Below are 21,610 nucleotides of genomic sequence, written 5' to 3' on the forward strand. Positions count from 1 at the left end.
AGGAATGGGCAGCATTCTCTTACATTGGAATAAGCCAATTTAGTCAATGGACAGATAAATGAATGCTCTTGTATTTTATCTTGTAACTTTCAATTGTTCTCTTTTCTGCTTTGCAAGCACCTCCTGATAATAGGCTCTATGGAGGGTGCCATCAATTAGTGACACAGTGCCCATCAGTGGTCTCAGCTGGCTTTCACATGGCTTTTATCCTTTTACAAGGATTTATTGTGCTAATCCTCTTACATGGCATTCAAGCGCACTTATCATCATAATCACTACATTTTAATATTTAATTTAAGAAATTTTGAAATGTCACTTTTGATGCTTGTGGAGTGTGTGTGATTCAAAAAGAGTAATTTGTTTCTCTGCATATTATTTTCTGATACACAATCTTTTTTTTTTTCGTTCTGGAATAAATTAGGATTACATGTATAAAGTATCTACTGCGGGCCTGCATGATGCTCTGAGCCCTGCCTAATTCTGCTTATATACTTCCTTTTTGCAGTTCCCTGTCTTTCACGGCTGAAGTGGCACTTGGACAAATTATTGCTACCCTTCCGGCTTTGATCAATATACTACAAAATCTCTTCCACCAAAATGCTTTGTAAATAATATGCTTTGGATGTAGAGAAGATCATTTGTTAAATACAAGTGATCAAACACTTTGAAGTTAGGATGTACTGCATGTACAATTTAAGCTTTAAAGCAGCATCCTGCACTTATGAGAATTAATGGAACAGTTTCTCCAGTTTTTAAGTGCTAAGCCTGGATGGCAGATCAGTCATTGCTCACTCCCGTGGAGCTAATCTCCTGTCTTGGGGCTCCCTGCTGTGCGTAAGCAGGTGGCCAGAAGGACATCCAGGAAAGACCACTGTTTATAAGGCACAAGGTGATGGATGTGACACGCACCCCTCTAAACTGTCCTTGGTGGAGAGAAGAATACTGGCAGTCAGAACACAACAGAGCAGGTGAGTAAGACTTTCCTGGGGAGGTGAATGATATATCGATAGATGGTACATTATTTATTCTATGGGGAAATTTAGAAATAATAGTATAATATATAAACAGTCATGTTTAACTTGGATTTAAAATCCATTTTTTAGTTTTACTTTCAAATGATATTGATTTCTTTTTATGATCTCAGCTAGCTGACACTTTGATGCCAAAGAAAATTTAAACAAACAGAGTTCAACAGTATTTATTATAGTATTGTCTGAAATTGAGTTTTGCAATATTACAGTAATATTTTCTCAGTTGGAACTGTGTGCAGAATAATCACACAATATGGGGAACATAGTGTGTTGTAACAGTCAAGGATCTAAGTACAGATATAGTGTACAATTTTAGAAAATGTCACCTGTTTCTCTGCATGAAGCTGACATGTTAGCAGTATAATATTACAGGCCATATGTGGAATAAAATGGTATAATCATGCTGTTTTGAAAAAAATAAATATTTTGCAATTCTCAAAAATTCAAAAAGTAATAAATATTTACAATAAATGAACATCTAATGACATGTATTTAGAGTGTTAATAAAAGAGCCAAGTGTCATTCAAATCGAGTGATTTGTTTTTGAGTTACCGTGTTCACAGGCTGTCACATATGCCGATAGCGGATAAATTGAGCAAAGTAATGCCTACAATGTGAAAATCTTTTGAGAACTTGAAAGCTGAAATTTTGAACACATTACCATACTTACTTATGTCATGTACACTCAAGTGAAAAAGTAAGTTCATCACATCAAATATTGTTTCTTTTTTAACATACTAGGGGGCTCCATCCCCTGCTCACTTCCCTTGCCCACCCTTGGGTTTGGTTATACAATTTTAAGAGATTGTAATTTTCATGGGAATTGTTACATATGCATTATTTTCAGTTTTACATTAAAACTTTTCTAAAAACAATATTTGGAATGAACTTTTATTCAAGATCGCATTGCGTTTTGATTCCGTGTTTGGACTTACATCGTGACAACACAACGTATAACTGCCTGTGAGTGAATATTGTTTCTTTCTCTCTAATAAATTAAATGACTTTTTCGAATGTTTGTCCATGCTCTTTCTTCTTCGCTTAGTCTTTGACGTGTCATCTTGAACATATAAAATTATTGTCCTGATAATAATATATTAGAGCTGAGAGCACAGGAACTGTGTCTGACAAAAGCATTCACACGACTGAGGTTAGATGACCGTGGTTTGTTTGAAAATAGTTGTAAGTAGGATGTGACTTGAAAGAATCCTTCTATATAAAAGTGGTCGGGATTGTCCTTCTGTCCCGTGAGTGCTACACAGGCGCGGAGTTTCACACACGCCCCGTCCATTTTGCAATGCACGATGGGATTTGTAGTTTCGTTTTTCCAGGTAAAAGATGATTTTCTACTCCAGACTGTGCAATATCTTCTTCTTCTTTCTTACTATATAAAAGCGGTCGGGATTGTCCTTCCGTCCCGTGAGTGGAAAGTGTAGCGGTATTCCGCTTATCACAGACTTACTACTTGCAGCTTGCGGTACAAAACGACATGATGTGAGCAGAGTTCTGGTGCTCCCATCGTTCCTTTGCTTTTGTGCGCGATGCGCAGGAAAAATAGACAAAATTATGTCTCCGGAAATAATTAATGTTGATGGAGTACAAATGCCTCACCGCGTAGTAAATATCAGGGGGGTTCAAAAGGGCGACCTCAATATAGAAAAAAGTTTAAATTTCATCACAAAAATAACAGAAACTACGAGTATTAAAGTAATACCGCTCAAATGCAATATAACCAAATTAATGAGTTTGTATAAAATATCAAATTGATCTACATATTGAATTGCCTTAAGAAGTGGTCAACTTAAAAGTCGGTCTCCTTAAAGGCGGGTCAGCCTAGTCTTATGTTAAAAGTCTCCATCTCATGGGACTTCATACCACACCAACGTTTTTGGAATCTTTTAATTCTCGCTGGCAACACGAATTAGACGATCTACAAGTCTCCAACTTAAAGTTTAAATCCGAACAATATATTCGATCTCTTTTCGCTGTTCCGTTATTTCACTGAGTAATAATTTTCGTTTCTTTCCGCTAATGTGATCTTTCCTATCCTTTCTTTGAGACTTTCGAATTTTCATACTTCCATTATTTGTAACCTGCTCTGCATGTACATTGCGCCAACGTTTTTTGAATTCTTTATGACGTTCTACTTTGTCATCTACTCTTTGTCCTTTATTTCCAGCCCCAGGCATGGACTCGTCTTGCGGGACGTATAAGTGTCTCTCCAAGAAAATAACGTCTCGTCTCCTTCCAAGATTTTTTTTTATAATAGAGAGATGTGGATATAACAAGATTTGATCTTCATTTAAACAGCAGTCATGAAATAATTGGGGAAAAAATAATGATGCAAAATTGACTTTGCAATAATTTATTCAGTGAAAATGAACAGATATGCCATTTTTATCTGTACAAAAATTAAGCCCACCCTTGGCTCTAATAGCTGGTATTGCCTAGTTGGCAGAATCCTTCTAAAGCAGGTGTTTCCTATTACTGTTTAGCAGACTTTGACATCACCTGAACGAGAGTTTTTCCCACTCCTCCATGCACAACATCTTCAGCTGTGTAATGTCCGAGAGAGGTCTTGCATGCACAGCCCTTTTCATATCCCACCAGCTATTATCATGCTGCAAGGTCCACTGTCAGTTAAGCTTCAGTCTTCTGGGAGGTGGACTCACATTATACTCAAGTATCTTCTGGTACAATGAAGAATTCATAGTGATGGTGAGCTGCTGAGGCCCTGATGCAGTAAAGAAGCCCCAAACTATGTTGGTATCGGGTTCTTCTGCTCAAGTGCTGTCTTTGGTTTTCTCCAAACATATCTTTTGGTGCTGTGGCAAAATAACTCTACCCTTGCCTAGTCTGTCCAAAGTATGTTGTTCCTGAAATCCTCATCTTTGCTTCAATGAGCAAACTATAGCCTTGCCATAATGTTCTTTCTTCACAGGAAATGTTTCCTCCTGTCACACCACCCATGCCAATATCATTTGTACAGCTTCTTCCTGACATACTCTCTGGCATCCACAATGACAAGAGCGACCTGTAGGTCCCATGATGAAATTCTTCTTTAGCATCTTGCATTCTGCTCTCAGATTAAATTTGCTGGGGCTGGCTGACCTGGAAAAGTTACACGTGTTTGAAATCTTCTCCTCTTGTAGATGAACAGTAGAACAGTGGATTTGCATTTGTTTGGAGGTCTTTTTAAATTCCCTTCTGAGGCATCTATAACAGTAAATGAAGGGTTGGACTTACTTTTTCCAAATGTGAAATTTGCCATCATTTTTATTTAAATTTTATAATGGAGTATGTGATGTAAATGTGACATGATGATTGTATATAACCTTCATCTACAGATATAGTTTAAAAGAAGAAATGTCCAAATTTTTTAAAAAAGAGAAACATTTCATGGGGTTTACTTTTTCACATGACTGTGTGTATGTGTATACACTATTTACTATCAGTCATAACTTTTAAAACACCCCAGTCTTTTCAGTTTTTATTAATATTTACTCAGTTCATGTCCACCAAATAACCTGAAATTGTACAGGTAAGCAGTAAACTAGGTTAAAAACAGTTACCACAAACTGAAAAACAATGTTAACTGTTTAGAGTTAATACAAATAGGCTCTTTTCAGGGAACAAGTAATGGGTTAATTTACAACTTTTCTGCAGCAATTGAAATTAATTAAGCCTTGAAATGTAATTCAAATAATTTCTGCAGGTGTCCCAACTTTGGTTGATTACTTACAAACACTCTGCATTAAAGCAGTGTTGCAACAAACTACATTACTACACCCTCTGAAACATCATTTGGACAATACTGCACAGTATAAAGGAGAGGTTGGGAGTATGCACTGATTACAGCACCCACCACACGACAAACCACCCGGATTGGGACCCGAGTGCAGCTATACAATGGGTGACACCTCTGCACCACACTGGAACAGTGTGAAGTTTTTTACAATGGCTGGAGTGCCAATCCTGCCATCAGCCCCCAAGTTTTGCCTACACATTGGAGGACCAGTGTTCAGGGCTAGATGCAGGTTAACTACATACCCAGGACAAAGCAATTGCAGGTGAAGGGCCTTGCTCAAGGGCCCAATGGAGTAGAGTCTCTTCTGGCATTTATAGGATTTGAACTGGCAACCTTCTGATTGTCAGCACAGATCCCTAGCCTCAGAGCCACCACCCTGCCCTCACACAGTATAAAGCCATAATAATAATAATAATGACAATAATAATAACAATAATAATAATATATTTTATTTATATAGCATCTTTCCATTACTCATAATGACAAGAAAAAAGTCAGCTAACAAAGGAAGGCAGACAGACCATTATAACCCTTTCAAATGTAAGTCTTTCCTTCAGAGAAATTGAAACTTGAGTACAGTTTCCCACACCATCAAAAGGAACCTGAAAACTGGAGGAAACAGACATGAAGAGGTCTGGCAGACCCAAAGCCACATCAGAATCGGAAAACAAGTTTCTTAGAGTCAACGACTTGTATAATAGTTGCCTCACAGGACAGTAACACATGCAACATAGTCTCTAAACACATTTATATGTCTAATAAGTTTTTTTAGGAATTGTTTGACTGTAGACGGTTCATTGCAATCAGAAGTGTGTGGTCTGTTTGACCAGGTTAAAGAGAGCTCCTCTGATCTTTGTAGTTCAAAATGAGCACCCTACTTTGAGCACTGCCTTCATGAGTCATTAGATTGGTTAAGGAATGCAAAATTCAGTGAGCTGAATGTAGCAAAATTCACTCACTGTTGTTTCCCGACATATATATTATACATCTGACCTCAGCAAGACTAAGTGGCAGCAAGAAAACCGTTGCAACAATTGCAAACTAAGAAGAAGAGGCTTTCCAGGGCCCAGAGCCACTGCCAGTCTTCATGTACTAAACTTAAAGTATAGAACAAATAAACAGTTGGAGATCTAAATGCTACACTGCTGAGCTTGAAGCTGTTGTCCTGTGAGGCACCTATCATGCACATCAGAGACTGTATTTCCTCAGACAGCTGAAGAGATTTACAGTTGGGCAACACCTCCTTGGCTGAGTCTACTCATCCTTTATAAATTGCATTCTGACATTTCCCAGTTTTGTATGGCATGAAATTATGGCATCCTAACAAGGGAAAGACCTCAATGTATTCTTACAAAAGCATCAAAGTTCATTGGCACAGCCTTCTGCTCAATGTACCATTGAATGTGCCAACTGGGTTTTGGTAGACCCATCACTCCCCTTGGAAGATGTATTTCAATGGCTCCCCTCAGATATGCGATTTAGGGCTAAAACATCACAGTTTAAGAACAGCTGCTTCCTCACTTCTCTTAGGCTGCTCAACAGTTAATAGCCACCAATTATCCTTTTCCTATTAATGTGTAACATGTAAATTGCACTCATTATGCCTGTGTCTCCATTACAGGGCATCTTTCTGTTTGCTGTACTGTGTACTGCCTTTCCGTGTTCTGTGTAGTAAATCATATATATTAGTTCTGTAATTATATTTTATATATTAATGTCATTTGCTTGCAGCAATGCTGAATTAACAACAGTAACATGTTAATAAAAGCTTCTTTTCAGTTAATGTCCAGTGTGTTAGCCACATGACAATGCTGTTGATGAATATAAGCACGGTGGTGAGGTCACAGCTATTATTTCTTAGTCCTTATATGATGGATCATGCTGCCTATCCAGAGTTTAAAAAATGTTTTTTTTTTTTTTTTCTTGAATGTTGGCTGCTTGGACTCATTTTTGTAACCACCCTCAATATATTCTGTCTATCATAACATCAAAATGTCTCTTCTCCTTTTGTTACAGAATGTCAGCGACAAGGAGCACTGTGCTGTGTTTGGTCTTTGCCTTAACCATACTAGCTGATATTTGTGATGGGCAGCACTGGTCTTATGGACTACGGCCGGGTGGGAAGCGAGATGTAGAGAAGATGAAGGATGTGCTTCAGGATGTATGGAGTTTGCAGTATTCTCAATTTATTTGTTATTTTTTTACACTGATTTCATGTTGGCTCACATTTTTTGTTGTATGTTTAGAGCATGAGGTAACATGTAAAGGGCCACTCTATGTTCTCTGCCTGTCTTTGATTAGACATCATCAGTTAAAAAAGAGCATGGAGTTGTCCAGTCTGACAGCGGTTTAATGTAAGTCATTGTCTCAGTAGAAGCCTGTAGGCAAAACTGGTCTTAGAATAGCATTTGGACTCCATGTTAAGTATAACATTATGAGGACTTTTATTCAGTAGCCTTGTAAACCTTTAAACTTTACAAACAAACAGTCTATTCTAATTTGGGACATGGCAATAGTGGGTCCAATTTATAACATGTTGCAGAAACCATGAAGCATTCAAAACAATCTTTAGGATGGAGATATTTCTCTGTGTCATCTAGCACAGTATCACTCTTCTCTTGAAACCCCAGGAATTTTTGCTTCACTATATTAGACTGGTAGTAACGTTTGATGATTATTTAGGAGAATATTTAAACAAATTGATATGGAGATTGACTAGAATTAAAGTAAAGCAATATGAGAACTCATATGATATTAGGTAGTTTTTAATTTTGAATTTTATTTTATATTTTCATAAATAATTTGTATATAGGACAGGTGCAAATTTTTCCAGACTTATATGTATGTATATATACATTTTATTATATATATATATATATATATATATATATATATATATATATATATATATATATATATATATATATTCATAGCATTCGTAGTCTGAGTCTCGATCTGATTGTACAATATATATATGTGATTGTATATACTGTATATATATGTGTGTGTGTGTGTGTGTGTATAAATTAATAATATCTGTACTGCCTATGCCAGCCATCTAAGACTGGTTGAATTCTAAATATTCAACTTAGGCCTCACTGTTAATGTTTGCAGTGCACCATCTATTCAACTGTATACAGTATTTTGTAATGCATGTAGTAATAAAATGCATTGCACCTGACATTCCAACAGATGGAGCATCATAAACATTTCTAGTAATTAAAATACAATACTACAACTGTCTGTAATGCGCCATCTGTTGGAAATGACAAATCAATATACTATATATATATATATATATATATATATATATATATATCTGTTACATAACATTTGCTATGGGATTCGTAAAAGTGGTGATAATGTTTGTAATGTGCCATCTGTTGTAATGACAAATGCATTTTTTTTACTACAGATGTTTGTGATGTGCTATCTGTTGGAGTGACACAGACACAGCAACCAGACAGACACACAGCTACTTGTTCTTTAATTAAAGTGCATGTACATATATAAATATATATGGGAGTTCACCTCAGCCCAAATGTAGTTTTAACCTATGATTATGAGATGAACCTGAGAAACGGAAGTGAAGGCTATGCTTTGGTTCACACAAAAAGAAATAAATAATTATGCCATTTTGTGACCAGTGACATTTGTGCCATTTACCCAGGGAAACAGGTGTCGACTTTGTATATAAAAAATAACTTTTTTCCCTCACATTTCCTCAGCAACTTTTTTTTGTAATACTAATGTGGAGGGTGCAACACGATGGGTGGGCCTTTTGATTAGTACACATAAATTTTAAATACAATTAGTCAAAAGCGGGATCTTATCTAAGATGACAATTGCATCATTTTCTTCTCAACATTTCCTTTATATGGCGTTATTTCAGTGCCACTATTCTGAGTGCACGTAAAAAAAATATTGCAAGTGCAAGTGTTGCATTTTGAGGAGAAATTTATTTTGAGCGTACAAAAGCTGAATTTGAGTGAACAAAATTCATTGCTGCGTGCAAAAAATGTATTTCAGTGTTTGCGCTTATCCATATACACACACACAATAGCACCTCCTCTCGCTCAGTTTTTTCATTTGCGCTTGCTCGCAATGTTGCTTGCGCTCACAACATTCTCTGCTGCGAGCGCTCAACTCTCTGTACACCGTTATAAGTGTGCCACAAAACCAACCAATCACAGACTTGGTTTCAAAAATTCTGATTGGCTCTTACGGTTTTCAATCAGCTGCTGTTCAGTATTCGACGACATAAAAGAGAGCTACTCAAATATAATTTGGAGAGTCAGTTGGCATGGTTGTATAATGCAACTACATTATACTACACCAACGATAGTCTTAACAAATAATATATTTTAAAATAAAATAATTAAAGATATTATCCGCAAATTGGGGTTTAATTGAGTTTAGCTGGATTTAGCTACATTTCGGACTGTTTCCGGAATGCAGCAGCTAGCGAGCTGATTGGAGACCGTAAGAGCCAATCAGAATTTTTGAAACCAAGTCTGTGATTGGTTGGTTTTGTGGCACACTTATAACGGTGTACAGAGAGTTGAGCGCTTGCAGCAGAGAATGTTGTGAGCGCAAGCAACACATTGCGAGCAAGCGCAAATGAAAAAACTGAGCGAGAGGGGGTGCTATTGTGTGTGTGTATATGGATAAGTGCAAACACTGAAATACATTTTTTGCACGCAGCAATGAATTTTGTTCACTCAAATTCAGCTTTTGTACGCTCAAAATAAATTTCTCCTCAAAATGCAACACTTGCACTTGCAATATTTTTTTACGTGCGCTCAGAATAGTGGCACTGAAATAACGCCATACCTTTATGTAGCTTTATTGCTGTGTCAATCTTTTTGTCTTTTTGGGTTACGTTTAGGCATGTTGTATTTCCAAAAGACACTTTCCCCCATTTCATTTCACATGACATTTTCTTATAAATGTACCTGTCCAAAAGGGCTGTACTGTGTTGCCAAAGCCTTAACGAGAAACGCTGCTTTCTTTGCATCTCCCCCCAAAAAATTGGTGAAAACTAAAAAAAAACAAAAAACAACTTTAAGTGAGCTTCACGGTTGCTAAATTTTATGCAAAACAAATTTTAGAGTCAGTTTCACCAAACTATATTATTATATTTTATGTTATTACAATTTTTCATAACGTGCGGAGTGAGACTGCGGCGGTTTGGTGCCATTAATTTCATTGTACTGAACACTAAATCGGGCGTCACGGTGGCGTAGTGGGTAGTGGGTTCGCTTCCCGTGTCCTCCCTACGTGGAGTTTGCATGTTTTCCCCGTGACTGCGTGGGTTTACTCCGGGTACTCCGGTTTCCTCCCACAGTCCAAGGACATGCAGGTTAGGCGCATTGGTGATTCTAAATTGTCCTTAGTGTGTGTTTAGTGCGCCCTGCGGCGGGCTGGCGCCCTGTCCGGGGTTTGTTTCCTGCCTTGCGTTCTGTGTGGGGGTCCAGCAGACCCCCGTGACCCTGTAATTAGGATATAACGGGTTGGATGATGGATGGATGTACACTAAATCTGAAATGAACTGATGGCACGTTTTTCAATTAACGCAACAGCTTACATTTTTGACAAAGTTAGTGCTGTTGTTCACTTCATGACGTTATCTAGGTGTGACAGAGGCGTGCAACGACGAAACAGAATGAAGCTTAGTGTTTAAGCATTTGATGATCTTGTTCAAAAAAGACAGAAAGAGAATAACTGATGACGGCGTTAACTTTTACTATTTCTTGTTCATTTTAAGAGAAATCAATTCCAGTTCTAGGCTTTGATGTCATTACAGCATTGAGATGTGTGTGTGCAGCAATTTAAGTCAACTTTGAATCATCTTTAGAACATGACTTGATCATCCTCCTGTTGTCGTCTCCATAGTAATACGGAGGCTTGCATTAAAAATCTGTGAGCCCCTGGCTCCCTCTACTGCAGGTGCTTTCCACGGTCCACAACAGGGAGGATAAGATAACAAATACACGTACAACATCTATTGAAAAGACAAACGAAAAGTAAAAAATAGTTTACACGAGTTTGACTAATACAATCTGCCGTTGCCTTGTTTAAGGCGACCCTGTGGTGCTGCCGTGTGAAAGATGAAGTTCTGCTCGCTGTAATCTATTACGTATGTTCAGTATTCTTGGGCTTATGTGTTATGTGTTGAAAGCAATGTCGCTTTATTTCTATTGAAATTACGCATCGACCTCAGGTGAATATCCAGTAGCCTATAGTTTCTAAATCTAAATGGGTCGCTAGTCGTCTGAATTTGAGTCGCACACAGTCGTGACTTACAATTGTACTCAATTTGCTCGGTTTGCGGAGTGTATCACGATGGGTCGCGCTAGCAGTTTAAGCTCAGCTATGACCTGCGGCGACGATTCTGCAACGGAGATCAGGGATGACTGTTGGCGTCAATTGTGGGCATTGAAGACACAAAGAAATCAAAATTCTGTCGGTCATGAGTAAAAAAAAACAGTTTAAGAAGCACTGCAGTAACACCTGGTTAAATTTGTCCTCGGGTTAACATTGCTTTGCTGTGACTGTACTTGAGTATTGTTATTTTTACAGCTACCAGTAGATGGAGTGCAAATGTCAAAAAAGTCCTAATAGCGGCCTATTTTCATTTTATATAAGGAACTTAATATTAGAGCGATTCGAATTCGGTCACTTTTCAGAATTGTTTCAGATAATAAGGTTTTTCATATAACATAGTATTATGGACACTGGGTCCATAACAGGCATGGAATTACACAGTCTAGCGCTTTAGTATAAACTACAGAAGAAAATATACGGTGTGCGTGTGGATGCGTGCGTGTGTTTGTGTGTGTATTTGTGTATGTTTTGTTTTATTTAAATTAAATTTGTAGTTATTATATAGTGTGTTTTGCTTATAGATGTAAATATGCTTGAATTTGGGAATGGAAAAATTAATCAGAAAATGTATGTAAAGTAGATCAGAAGTCTTGGGGCTTTTCTGGAGTGCATTTGGAAACTTTGCACTGCATATAATGGATCCAGTGAAAGTGTATACCAGGGACGTGCAGTCAGGAGAGGCTGAGCATCACCTGTCATCATGAAACGTAAAAAAACTAATAATGATAACATAAAATAATGTGTCCACTTGTCTGTGCTATATATTTGTTTTATGTATGATTCCAATGATTTTAAACATTTTTATGGTCAAAATCGCTAAATTTGCGCATTTCCTGTTCAGATACAGGACAGAAACGTGAGGTGCTGCAGCAACGAGCCTCACCTCACTTCGGACTGCGCTGTCCCTCACACACGTGGTTGATGCATACAATTGGCGTGTGTCTGTTGCTGTCTCTCAGTATGTCACCAATATAATGTTTCCAGACACGTTTGTTATACACCCTAACTTTCCAAAGTCTGGCTATGGTCTTTAACGAATGTGTGTGACATATTTAGTCTTGCTGATTGGACATAAAACCGCAGTGAAAAGGCATAAGGTGAGGCAGACAGTATCGTGCTGCCCTGAAGGGGGCGCATGTGAGCCCAATAGGTGATCGTTGCTGCTGTTCTTCTATGCAGGCGCTCTGGGACATCGCAATAAATTAGCAATATCAGAAAGTCAAGTACACTGCAGAGGTCCGTTTATTTTTATTTTTTTTGTTCCGACTGACTGCCAAAATGGAAGACTTTTTCATCTAAAGGAAAATAAGGAGGAATTTCAAAAGAAAGTGACAGAGTTTTTTTGCGGAGAAGGATAGGCACATGGACTTCATTTACAAATAAAGAGAAGACCATAAACGGTTTTCAATTTTATAAAAAAATGGGATCAGACTAAGAAAAAAAAAATCAAATATTTAAAAATTACATTTTGGCCTAAAATAAAATATTATTTTGTTTTTCTTGTTATCCTTTTGTTGAACAGTCTGTACTAAAATTGATTAAAGCATCAGAATGAAAAGCTTTTAAAAACAACTAAATATTTCAATTAAGGTCAAAATTTACTTCCTTTTTTGTACACCCCTCTATACTGTACTGAATTGTGGAATTGCAACAGCAAATTTAGAACACATGGAGGGTGCAGAGCAAATGCGCTCTCTCCGCTGTCTCTCTCTCGCCACTATAAATGTAAGATTATTTCTTAGCCAAATATGTGTCTTACCTCTATCTGTGTGTGTGAAAAGAAATGCTGATGAGATATGAAAAATAACCAGTGGTCAATGTGCATGCCACCAATTGAATAGTGAATAAGCTACTCATTGGTGTTCATATATTTGTATATCTCTCTCTGGTGTCTCACCAGCCATGGACCTCACCGCACGTCACTAGTGTATACATTGGATGTAAAGTAATGCTGATTGGTTTTGACTTCCTTTTCAGTTTGAACAATCCTGTCAGTTGTTTATTGCACTGTTTAAATTTTCTTTTCTGTGATTTTCTTACAGTAACCCTCTACTTTGGGAATGAGGGATTTCGGTTTTGGAAGGCTGTCATGGCTGTGGTCCTCATTACAAACCAAACTTTTAATTTCTACCAATGAGCAAACTCCTAACCTCATTAATCTTTTGTTGAGCCAAATTCATCAATTGAATAGGCTGACATGCAAGGTGTCATATACAAACAGTATTACTGTATTACACAATTTGCTACCATTTGTATTTAAAAGGCTATGATTAGTTTCAACTTGAGACTGATCGCTTTTTATTTTTAGTGGGAACAAAAATGTGTTTTCAAAATATACAAATGTGAAAAGCCATAGTTGTTTATTGTCATCTGCAGCACATTCTTAAAAAGTGACTTCTTACTTCATTTTTAATAGTTCCTGATGAGAAGGTGGTGTATACTAAAGAGACATTACTGTCATGTCCTCACAATTACTAGAAAACAATTCTTATTCCAAAGGGTGGGTAGGGGTCTTTTGCTATAGACTGTCCTCTTAACATTAGGTAATCATCCTTGAATGGGGCACCAGTCCACTACAGGACAGAAAACCTTATCTTTTTTCTGAAATGTCTTAGGATATGCATACTTCAGGCACAGACAAGGGAAAATACATGAAAGTGTTTGAATACCATCCATGAGACAGTCTGCAAAGAAACCCCACAGCCACTGCAGCCCTGCAGGACCTAAAGATGCCTACATGCACATTTTTATATCTGAAAGGCTTGTGCCTGTCTATGATACATTAGCTTACTGTTAAAATCCTCCTTTTTTCTTCAAGATACCTGGAGTGTCAGACAAGTTTGAAAATGCAGATCACCCTGGCTGTATCTTCGCCCCTCAGTGTAGGAAATTGAATGGTCTCAAGGAGGTTCTGGTGAGTTCACTGCTTCATTTCATCTGTGAGGGATTTGTATTGAGCAATAGTTGATAAAGTTTTTATTTGCTTCTAAATTCAGTTCAATGTATTATCCACAAGCAGAGAGTTGTATTTACAGCTACACATTACAGTCATGGCCGAAATTATCGGCACCCCTGGAATTTTCCCAGAAAACGCACCATTTCTTCCAGAAAATTGTTGCAATTACAAATGTTTTGGTATGCACATATTTATTTCCTTTATGTGCATTGGAACAACACAAAAAAACAGAGAAAAAAAGCCAAATCTGACATCATTTCACACAAAACTCAAAAACCGGGCTGAACAAAATTATTGGCACTCTCAACTTAATATTTGGTTGCATGCCCTTTGGAAAAAAATAACAGAAATCAAGCGCTTCCTATAACCATCAACAAGCTTGTTACACCTCTCAACTGGAATTTCCGACCACTTTACTTTTGCAAACCGCTCAAGGTCTCTCAGATTTGAAGGGTGCCTTCTCCCAACAGCAATTTTGAGATCTCTCCATTAGTGTTCAATCAGATTTAGATCCGGACAAAGCGCTTTGTCTTCAATCATTTCTGGGTGCTTTTAGAGGTATGTTTGGGGTCATTGTCCTGCTAGAACACCCATGACCTCTGATGCAGACCCAGCTTTCTGACACTGGGCCCTACATTGCACCCCAATATCTTTTGGTAGTCTTCAGATTTCATGATACCTTACACACAGTCCCTCCACCATGTTTGACTGTAGATACTGTGTTCTTTTCTTCGTAGGCCTTATTCTGTTTTCTGTAAACAGTAGAATGATGAGCTTTACCAAAAACCTCTACCTTGGTCTCATCTGTCCACAAGACGTTCACCCAGAAGGATTTTGGCTTCCTCAAGTACATTTTGGCAAACTCCAGTCTGGCTTTTTTATGTTTCTGTGTCAGCAGTGTGGTCCTCCTGGCTCTCCTGCCATAGCGCTTCATTTTGTTCAGATGTCAAGGGATAGTTCAAGCTGACATTGTTGCACCCTGAGTCAGCAGAACAGCTTGAATATGTTTTGAAGTTGATTGGGGCTGTTTATCCACCATTCAGACTATTCTTCGTTGCAGTCTTTTATCAATTTTTCTCTTCTGTCCACGTCCAGGGAGATTAGCTACAGTGCCATGTGTTGTGAACTTCTTGATTATGTTGCACACAGCAGACAGAGGAACATGAAGATCTCTGGAGATGGACTTGTAGTCTTGAGATTGTTGATATTTTTCCACAATTTTTGTTCTCAAGTCCTCAGACAATTCTCTGTTCTTCTTTCTGTTGTCCATGCTTAGTGTGGCACACTCAGACACACAACAGAAAGGTTGAGTCAACTTTTCTCCATTTTAACTGGCTTCAGGTGTGATTGCTGTATTACCAGTACCTGTTTCTTGCCACAGGTGAGTTCAAACAAACATCATATGCTTGAAATAAAACGATTTACCCACAATTTTGAAAAGGTGCCAATAATTTTGTCCGGCCCATTTTTGGAGTTCTGTGTGACATGATGTCAGATTTGGCTTTTTTTCTCTGTTTTTTTGTGTTGTTCCAATGCACGTAAAGGAAATAAACATGTGTATACCAAAACACTGCGGTGGGCTAGCGCCCTGCCCAGGGTTTGTTTCCTGCCTTGCACCCTGTGTTGGCTGGGATTGGCTCCAGCAGACCCCTGTGACCCTGTAGTTAGGATATAGCAGGTTGGATAATGGATGGATGGATACCAAAACATTTGTAATTGCAACAATTTTCTGGGAGAAATGGTGGATTTTCTGGGAAAATTCCAGGGGTGCCGATAATTTTGGCCATGACTGTATAAGATAACCTTGTCATACAATTGAGGTTTGTATGAAGGAAAAGGGGGAGACAAAATCCCAGTGTACAACACTTTAATGAGGAAATGAACAGCTAGTGCCAACTGTCATTAGGAATTTTAAAAAGGGTATATAAAAATCTGTCTGCCTTAAACCACTTAGCTGTCCAATCCTTCGCGGAGTATTCTGTAATGTACCAAACTAGAGCACAAGTAAAAGTTGAGGATTCTGATGAATATGATGAAGGTCTGATATTAAGTTTGCCATTGACGATAATACATCCACTTAAGGTCTCATTCAAGTCTGCAGGATAAATGAATGCCACTATGAGAACCAAGAAGAGAAAGAGAATCACAAAGACTTACATCCACAGTCACAATGATTTGCCATCATTGTTAAAAAGCACTCAACTTTGATTTAACTGCTCAGAAAGATAAGGCATCTCTGTTATTGCAGATCATTTCAGAATTAATGGGACTCTATAAATGAAGGCTGTGTTTCCAGCAAAAGTTGCTGAACATACAGAAGAGAATACAGAAGAGAAACACTGAAGCAGGAGATACTGAATGAACTTGCAGGGCTCTAAACTGAACACAAGTGAGCCCAAGACATACCTGCATTTAGCAATAATCAGAGGTGTAGTGACAGGACAGGCAATTGCCTGGGTGCTGAACTTTGACGGGGCCCCTGAGGTCATCCATTTACCCAGGTACTCATTGCAATGACAAATCTGTAGGGGACCCCCCTTGAAGTGTAACATCGACACACTACAGTGACACAGCCAGAAACTACCCTGAGGGGGCCCCAATCTCCATTGCATTGATGTTTGAGATGTATGTCACTTTTTTAGAAACGTTAAATGTAAGGAGTGCCATTTTCATCAATCATTAAGATGATTTATATGTCTGGAAGCGAAAAGCGAGGGAAAAAAAGAAACCGGAATAAAAGCAGAAGTAGAACAGTAATAAGTAGTAGAGAATTTGTAAAGAGAGATTCACTTAAGTATTCCCATGTTAAAATGGCACTGGGTATAGTTAACTAAGTTAGTTAATTCACTAGCTCTGATTGCAATACATCATAATAGTCAAAGGTCTTTGGACATGAAGGACATAGTGGATGCTTTTGCTGTAGCCAATGTGTTCAGACAGTGAATGTGAAAGGTACAGTAACAGCTTTAGAAGCCATTTTTTGGTTTTCAAAATTTCTATTATGTGCAATTTTTTGTTAATTTTTTAAATAATTTGATACACAATTTGTATTTTTGTGTTCCCAAGTACATTCATTTTACATTTTATTCTAATTTCTATACAGATAGTGTATTGTTTTATTTATATAATGCTTTTCACAAAATTTAGGTTCCTCCTAATGATCATATTAATATATACTATGTGCTAAAATAATGATGATAAATCAGGACGCTGGGTAGGGTGAGTTGGTTGGCCCAAGTAGTTTTTTGCCTAGGAGTGTCATAACCCATGGAATCGCCTCTGGCAACAATGTAACTAAACTGTTTGCCGCACTGAACATTCACCTTTGCGACATGCTCCATTGATTAGGATTTTTATATTTCATTGCTGAGCTGTTTATTATATCAAGTTGCGTATAAATGAATGCTCCACATGTTTAGTCACAAACATCAATATTCGGATGTTCAGTAGCTTTGATTTAAACAACACAAGCATTACTTTTTTCTTTAATAACAGAAGACTGCCCCTCTACTTCTGTTATGTCTAATTCTCACAGACATGAAGAGAGCCAGTGTCTGAAGATGTTAGATTGCGATTAGAGATGTATGGGCTTAGCCATTCCAAAATATAGGAAGGTGCAACTTTGCAGAGAGCTGTGTGGACAACTAAACACATTTTAAAGTCGATCCTGAAAGTTTAAGGGAACTAATGTAACAATGCTAATATCAGGTAAATTTGTTCAGATTTCCCTTTTGGTTAAGATTCTTGCTGATTTATTTTCATCATTTTTTGCATTTTCTTAGTACTCCTAATAATAATTAAGTTAGCTTAAAGCATGAGTTCATTTTTCTGAACCTGTCAATGATATTAAAGAACTTGTGTTGTGTTTCTTAAATGTAAACAAATGCAGTCCTTGTAATATAGTGAGAATATAGTTATGAATCCATAATAATGCTTAGATTCTTTACTTTGGCATTGATCTGCAAAGCAAAGATGGTTGAGTTTAACCTAAGATCCTCCGTTTTTTTTTCTTTTTTTTTTTTACTGTAGGTAATAATCAGAATTTCTGTTTTTTTCCTTGTGTAGTTTATGGGAATTACTGCTTATCCATTGTGTAATGCAGTAAGATGCTTTGGGGGTCATCTGGTGGTACTGATAAGTCTTCAGTATCAGAGCCTGTGTGTCATCTGTATAGATATAACCATTTACCTTCTGTTTGGAAATGATCTGAGCTCATGGGGGGCACATAGAGTGAAAACAATAAACAGTTGATCCCTACACTGCACCATTCTATATAGATAGATAGATATGATATATGTATGTACTGTAAATATATGCCACAAGACACCAGGGAGCATTAGTTTTAAAAATGGATTAGGTTCAATACTGGCAAACGCACTGCATAAAAGCCATTTCACCTACAGAACTGCCTCAAAGTCACAGCATAAACAATAAACCACTGCAACCAGTCATGACACAACTAGTACTTTTTTACAGTATTTAGCTTGTATTAAGAAATCGTTAAGCAGGATGGAGTGGTGGCACTGTGGCTAAGGATTGTGCTGGTATCTGGAAGATTGCTGGTTCAAATCCCTTTACTGGCAGAAGTGATCCTACTCCTTTGGGCCCTTAACTTGAAAATCACTCCAGTGGTGCTCTACAATGGCTGACTCTGCACTGTGAACTGCAAAGGTCATGCAAAAAGACTGTTTCCTTTTGGGGATTAATTAAGTATATCAAAAGGCCATGTGAAACTCCACCTTGAAAATGAATATCATTGGGGTGAATGCTGCTGTAGCATTTAGGATAAACATCAGAGACCCTTCACTTGAGGCACGTTCAGCACTCTGGCTGCTACTTTCTAAAAGTGCTGTCAGGATGTGCAGAAGTTTGGAGGATAGAAACTATTGTGGTATTCCATTGTGTGTGTGTGTGTTGGGGGGTGTTTCATTTTATATAACCTTAAGGTGATATTGTTAGGGTGCAATAAACCAGCCACTGTTTAGCTTTCCACCCTTTTATTAGAAATGTCCAGAAAGTGAATACTTTTTCAATGTTTCTCCTGGCAAAGTCCCATAAAATACTTTGATACAGCATAGTAATGAAAACAAAAAGTAAGAATATATATAAGAAAAAGAAAGCAAAATATCCATTATCCAACCCGCTACAGCCTAACTACAGGGTCACGGGGGTCTGCTGGAGCCAATCCCAGCCCACACATGGCACAAGGCAGGAAACAAACCCCAGGCAGGGTGCCAGCCCATCACAGGGTGCACACACACACACACCAAGCGCACACACACTAGGGACAATTTAGAATCGCCAATGCACCTAACCTGCATGACTTTGGACTGTGGGAGGAAACCCACACAGACACAGGGAGATCATGCAAACCCGGGTCTCCTAACTGCGAGGCAGCAGCACTACCCACTGCCCCACCATGCCATCCCAAGCAAAATATAATAATTGTAATATATATATATACAGTATATATAATAATTATACATATATATTCTGCATATGAAAGAACAATGTCTCATAAGGAGGTTGTGCAAATGAGTGTAAAGTTTATCGAATACACAGACCACAGTGACTTATTAAATATTAATGGAGATTGAAGGCTTCTCTGTGTTATATACAGTATGACCTGCCCTACCAGAAGGGCCACCTACTGTGTATGGCAGTTTGTGAAAAAGCTATGACCCACCAGTAAGAATTTCAGTGTACTCTGTACAGGTGACAAGAGATGCCTCTGTAGTTTCAAATGCAGGGGTCAGTCTAACACAACAAGGACTAGTATGTTATTTGCACCAGCACTTAGCTGTAAGTCATTAACTATTCTGATCAAATCACAGTGATAAGTCAGCATTTATTGTATATACCAAGAGCAAGCACTATTACAATGAGATTTAGAAAGTAAGCATGAAAATAAGCTAAAGACTGCCAGGTAAGTAACACGATAATTGAAATGCATCATCAATTGAAGGGATACATCTAAACAGTGAGAGCAGACAAATCAGCAGATATTTAGACATCCAATCACAAAATATAAAGCTATTCATTGTAGACTATGAAACCACTGCAGTGTCACCATCACTACAATTTGTACAAAACAGAAGGCTACCATATAAAAGATGGCAAAGTTTTAAAGCTTCCAAGCACAGGTTGACACTCCACTCCTCCCAGGCAAGCGTTGTCCTTTCAGCATACCCCACTTCAACTGCTCTGAGTTGAGTCCTTTAACTCCGGCCCCTGGAGTACTTCTGGTGCCTAAACTATTGCCCATGGGAAGCACTTCTGGGTCAAGCAGGGCAACCATGGTCCTTGTATCATTACTATCCAAGTGCTCCACCACAGAACACAGCAGGGCAAGCCCACAGGACCACAGTTCCCTTTCTGTCCTGTTGACATCCATACTAAGGCTTGCCAGATGGGATACTGCCACTCAGTGTACGAGGGGATGCTTCCCCTGGTTTCTGTGCCGATCCTGGAGGTCACTCAGTGGTTGTTAGGATGCCATTCCTGCTATTGCTGCTGTAACATCCTTCAATTCCTGGGTCCTGACATAGAAAGAAGATATTATCCCTCTCTCCCTGACCTTCTGCTATCAGGGTCTTCTAGCCAGGTAAGGGAATGGTGTTCATACTGGCTGGGGCGATGGTATGTCGATGACACCACATAAATGTAGCATTTGGTAAAAAGACCTGTACTGTACTTTGTAAATGTAAGAATAGTGACCCTATTCACCTATAATACTTAACAAGAGTCAACCTTATTTTTTTTTTAAGAAAAACGTAAGATATATTGTAATTGGTCTGTATCTGTTTCAGGTCAGCCTGATTGAAGGAGAACCTGGAAGAAAAAAGGTGTAAAGACAAGAATGTTGTGAGGGAAAATATGGCTATATGATGAATGTGTGGTGACTTACTTTAAAAAGTGTACTTACAATCCCCCAACTGCAAGGTGACATCTCTACTGTTGACAAAGTTCATGACCTGGAGCTGCACACCATAGATCTTTAAAAGCTTTCCATCCTATATGGAATATTGTTCACTGAATTTCTGAAAAAAGAACATCTTTCAAAAAAGACATTGATCATTCTGTATCCAAAAATGAGAATTTAAAACCAGAAACACAGTTGTAGCTTCCTGTTAATCTTTAAACATTGTCAGTATTTCCATAAAAAAAAAACAACCAAATAAAAAGTGCCTTTAAATTATGGTTTATGTTACATTTCAAGATAAAGCACTAGAAATGCAAATTGAAAGTAATTTAGTGGCAAGGGCAGCTTGGTTTAGTCCAGGTCTGGACCTGTATAGTGTATGAGCTTGCATGGGGACCTCTGCTGGAGTGAGTGGTGCATCTCATGGGATGTGTGTGAGACTGTGTCTGTGACCACCTTACAGCAACCCATCTTTATGGAGGTTCTCCATGACCCTTACCTGGATA

General features: G+C 38.1%; 1 protein-coding gene across 1 annotated transcript; it reads left to right on the top strand.

Annotated features, from left to right (window-relative positions):
• The first annotated feature begins 906 nt into the window (after nt 1-906).
• LOC120539760 (progonadoliberin-1-like) lies at nt 907-21,377 on the top strand. The gene is made up of 4 exons (XM_039770141.1): nt 907-968; nt 6,856-7,000; nt 14,045-14,140; nt 20,992-21,377. The coding sequence occupies exons 2-4, from the start codon at nt 6,857-6,859 to the stop codon at nt 21,031-21,033; spliced, it is 282 nt and encodes a 93-aa protein (XP_039626075.1). The 5' UTR covers nt 907-968; nt 6,856; the 3' UTR covers nt 21,034-21,377.
• Nucleotides 21,378-21,610: the final 233 nt, after the last annotated feature.

This window comes from Polypterus senegalus, chromosome 11, assembly GCF_016835505.1.
Source record: "Polypterus senegalus isolate Bchr_013 chromosome 11, ASM1683550v1, whole genome shotgun sequence".
NCBI classification, from domain to species: domain Eukaryota; kingdom Metazoa; phylum Chordata; class Cladistia; order Polypteriformes; family Polypteridae; genus Polypterus; species Polypterus senegalus.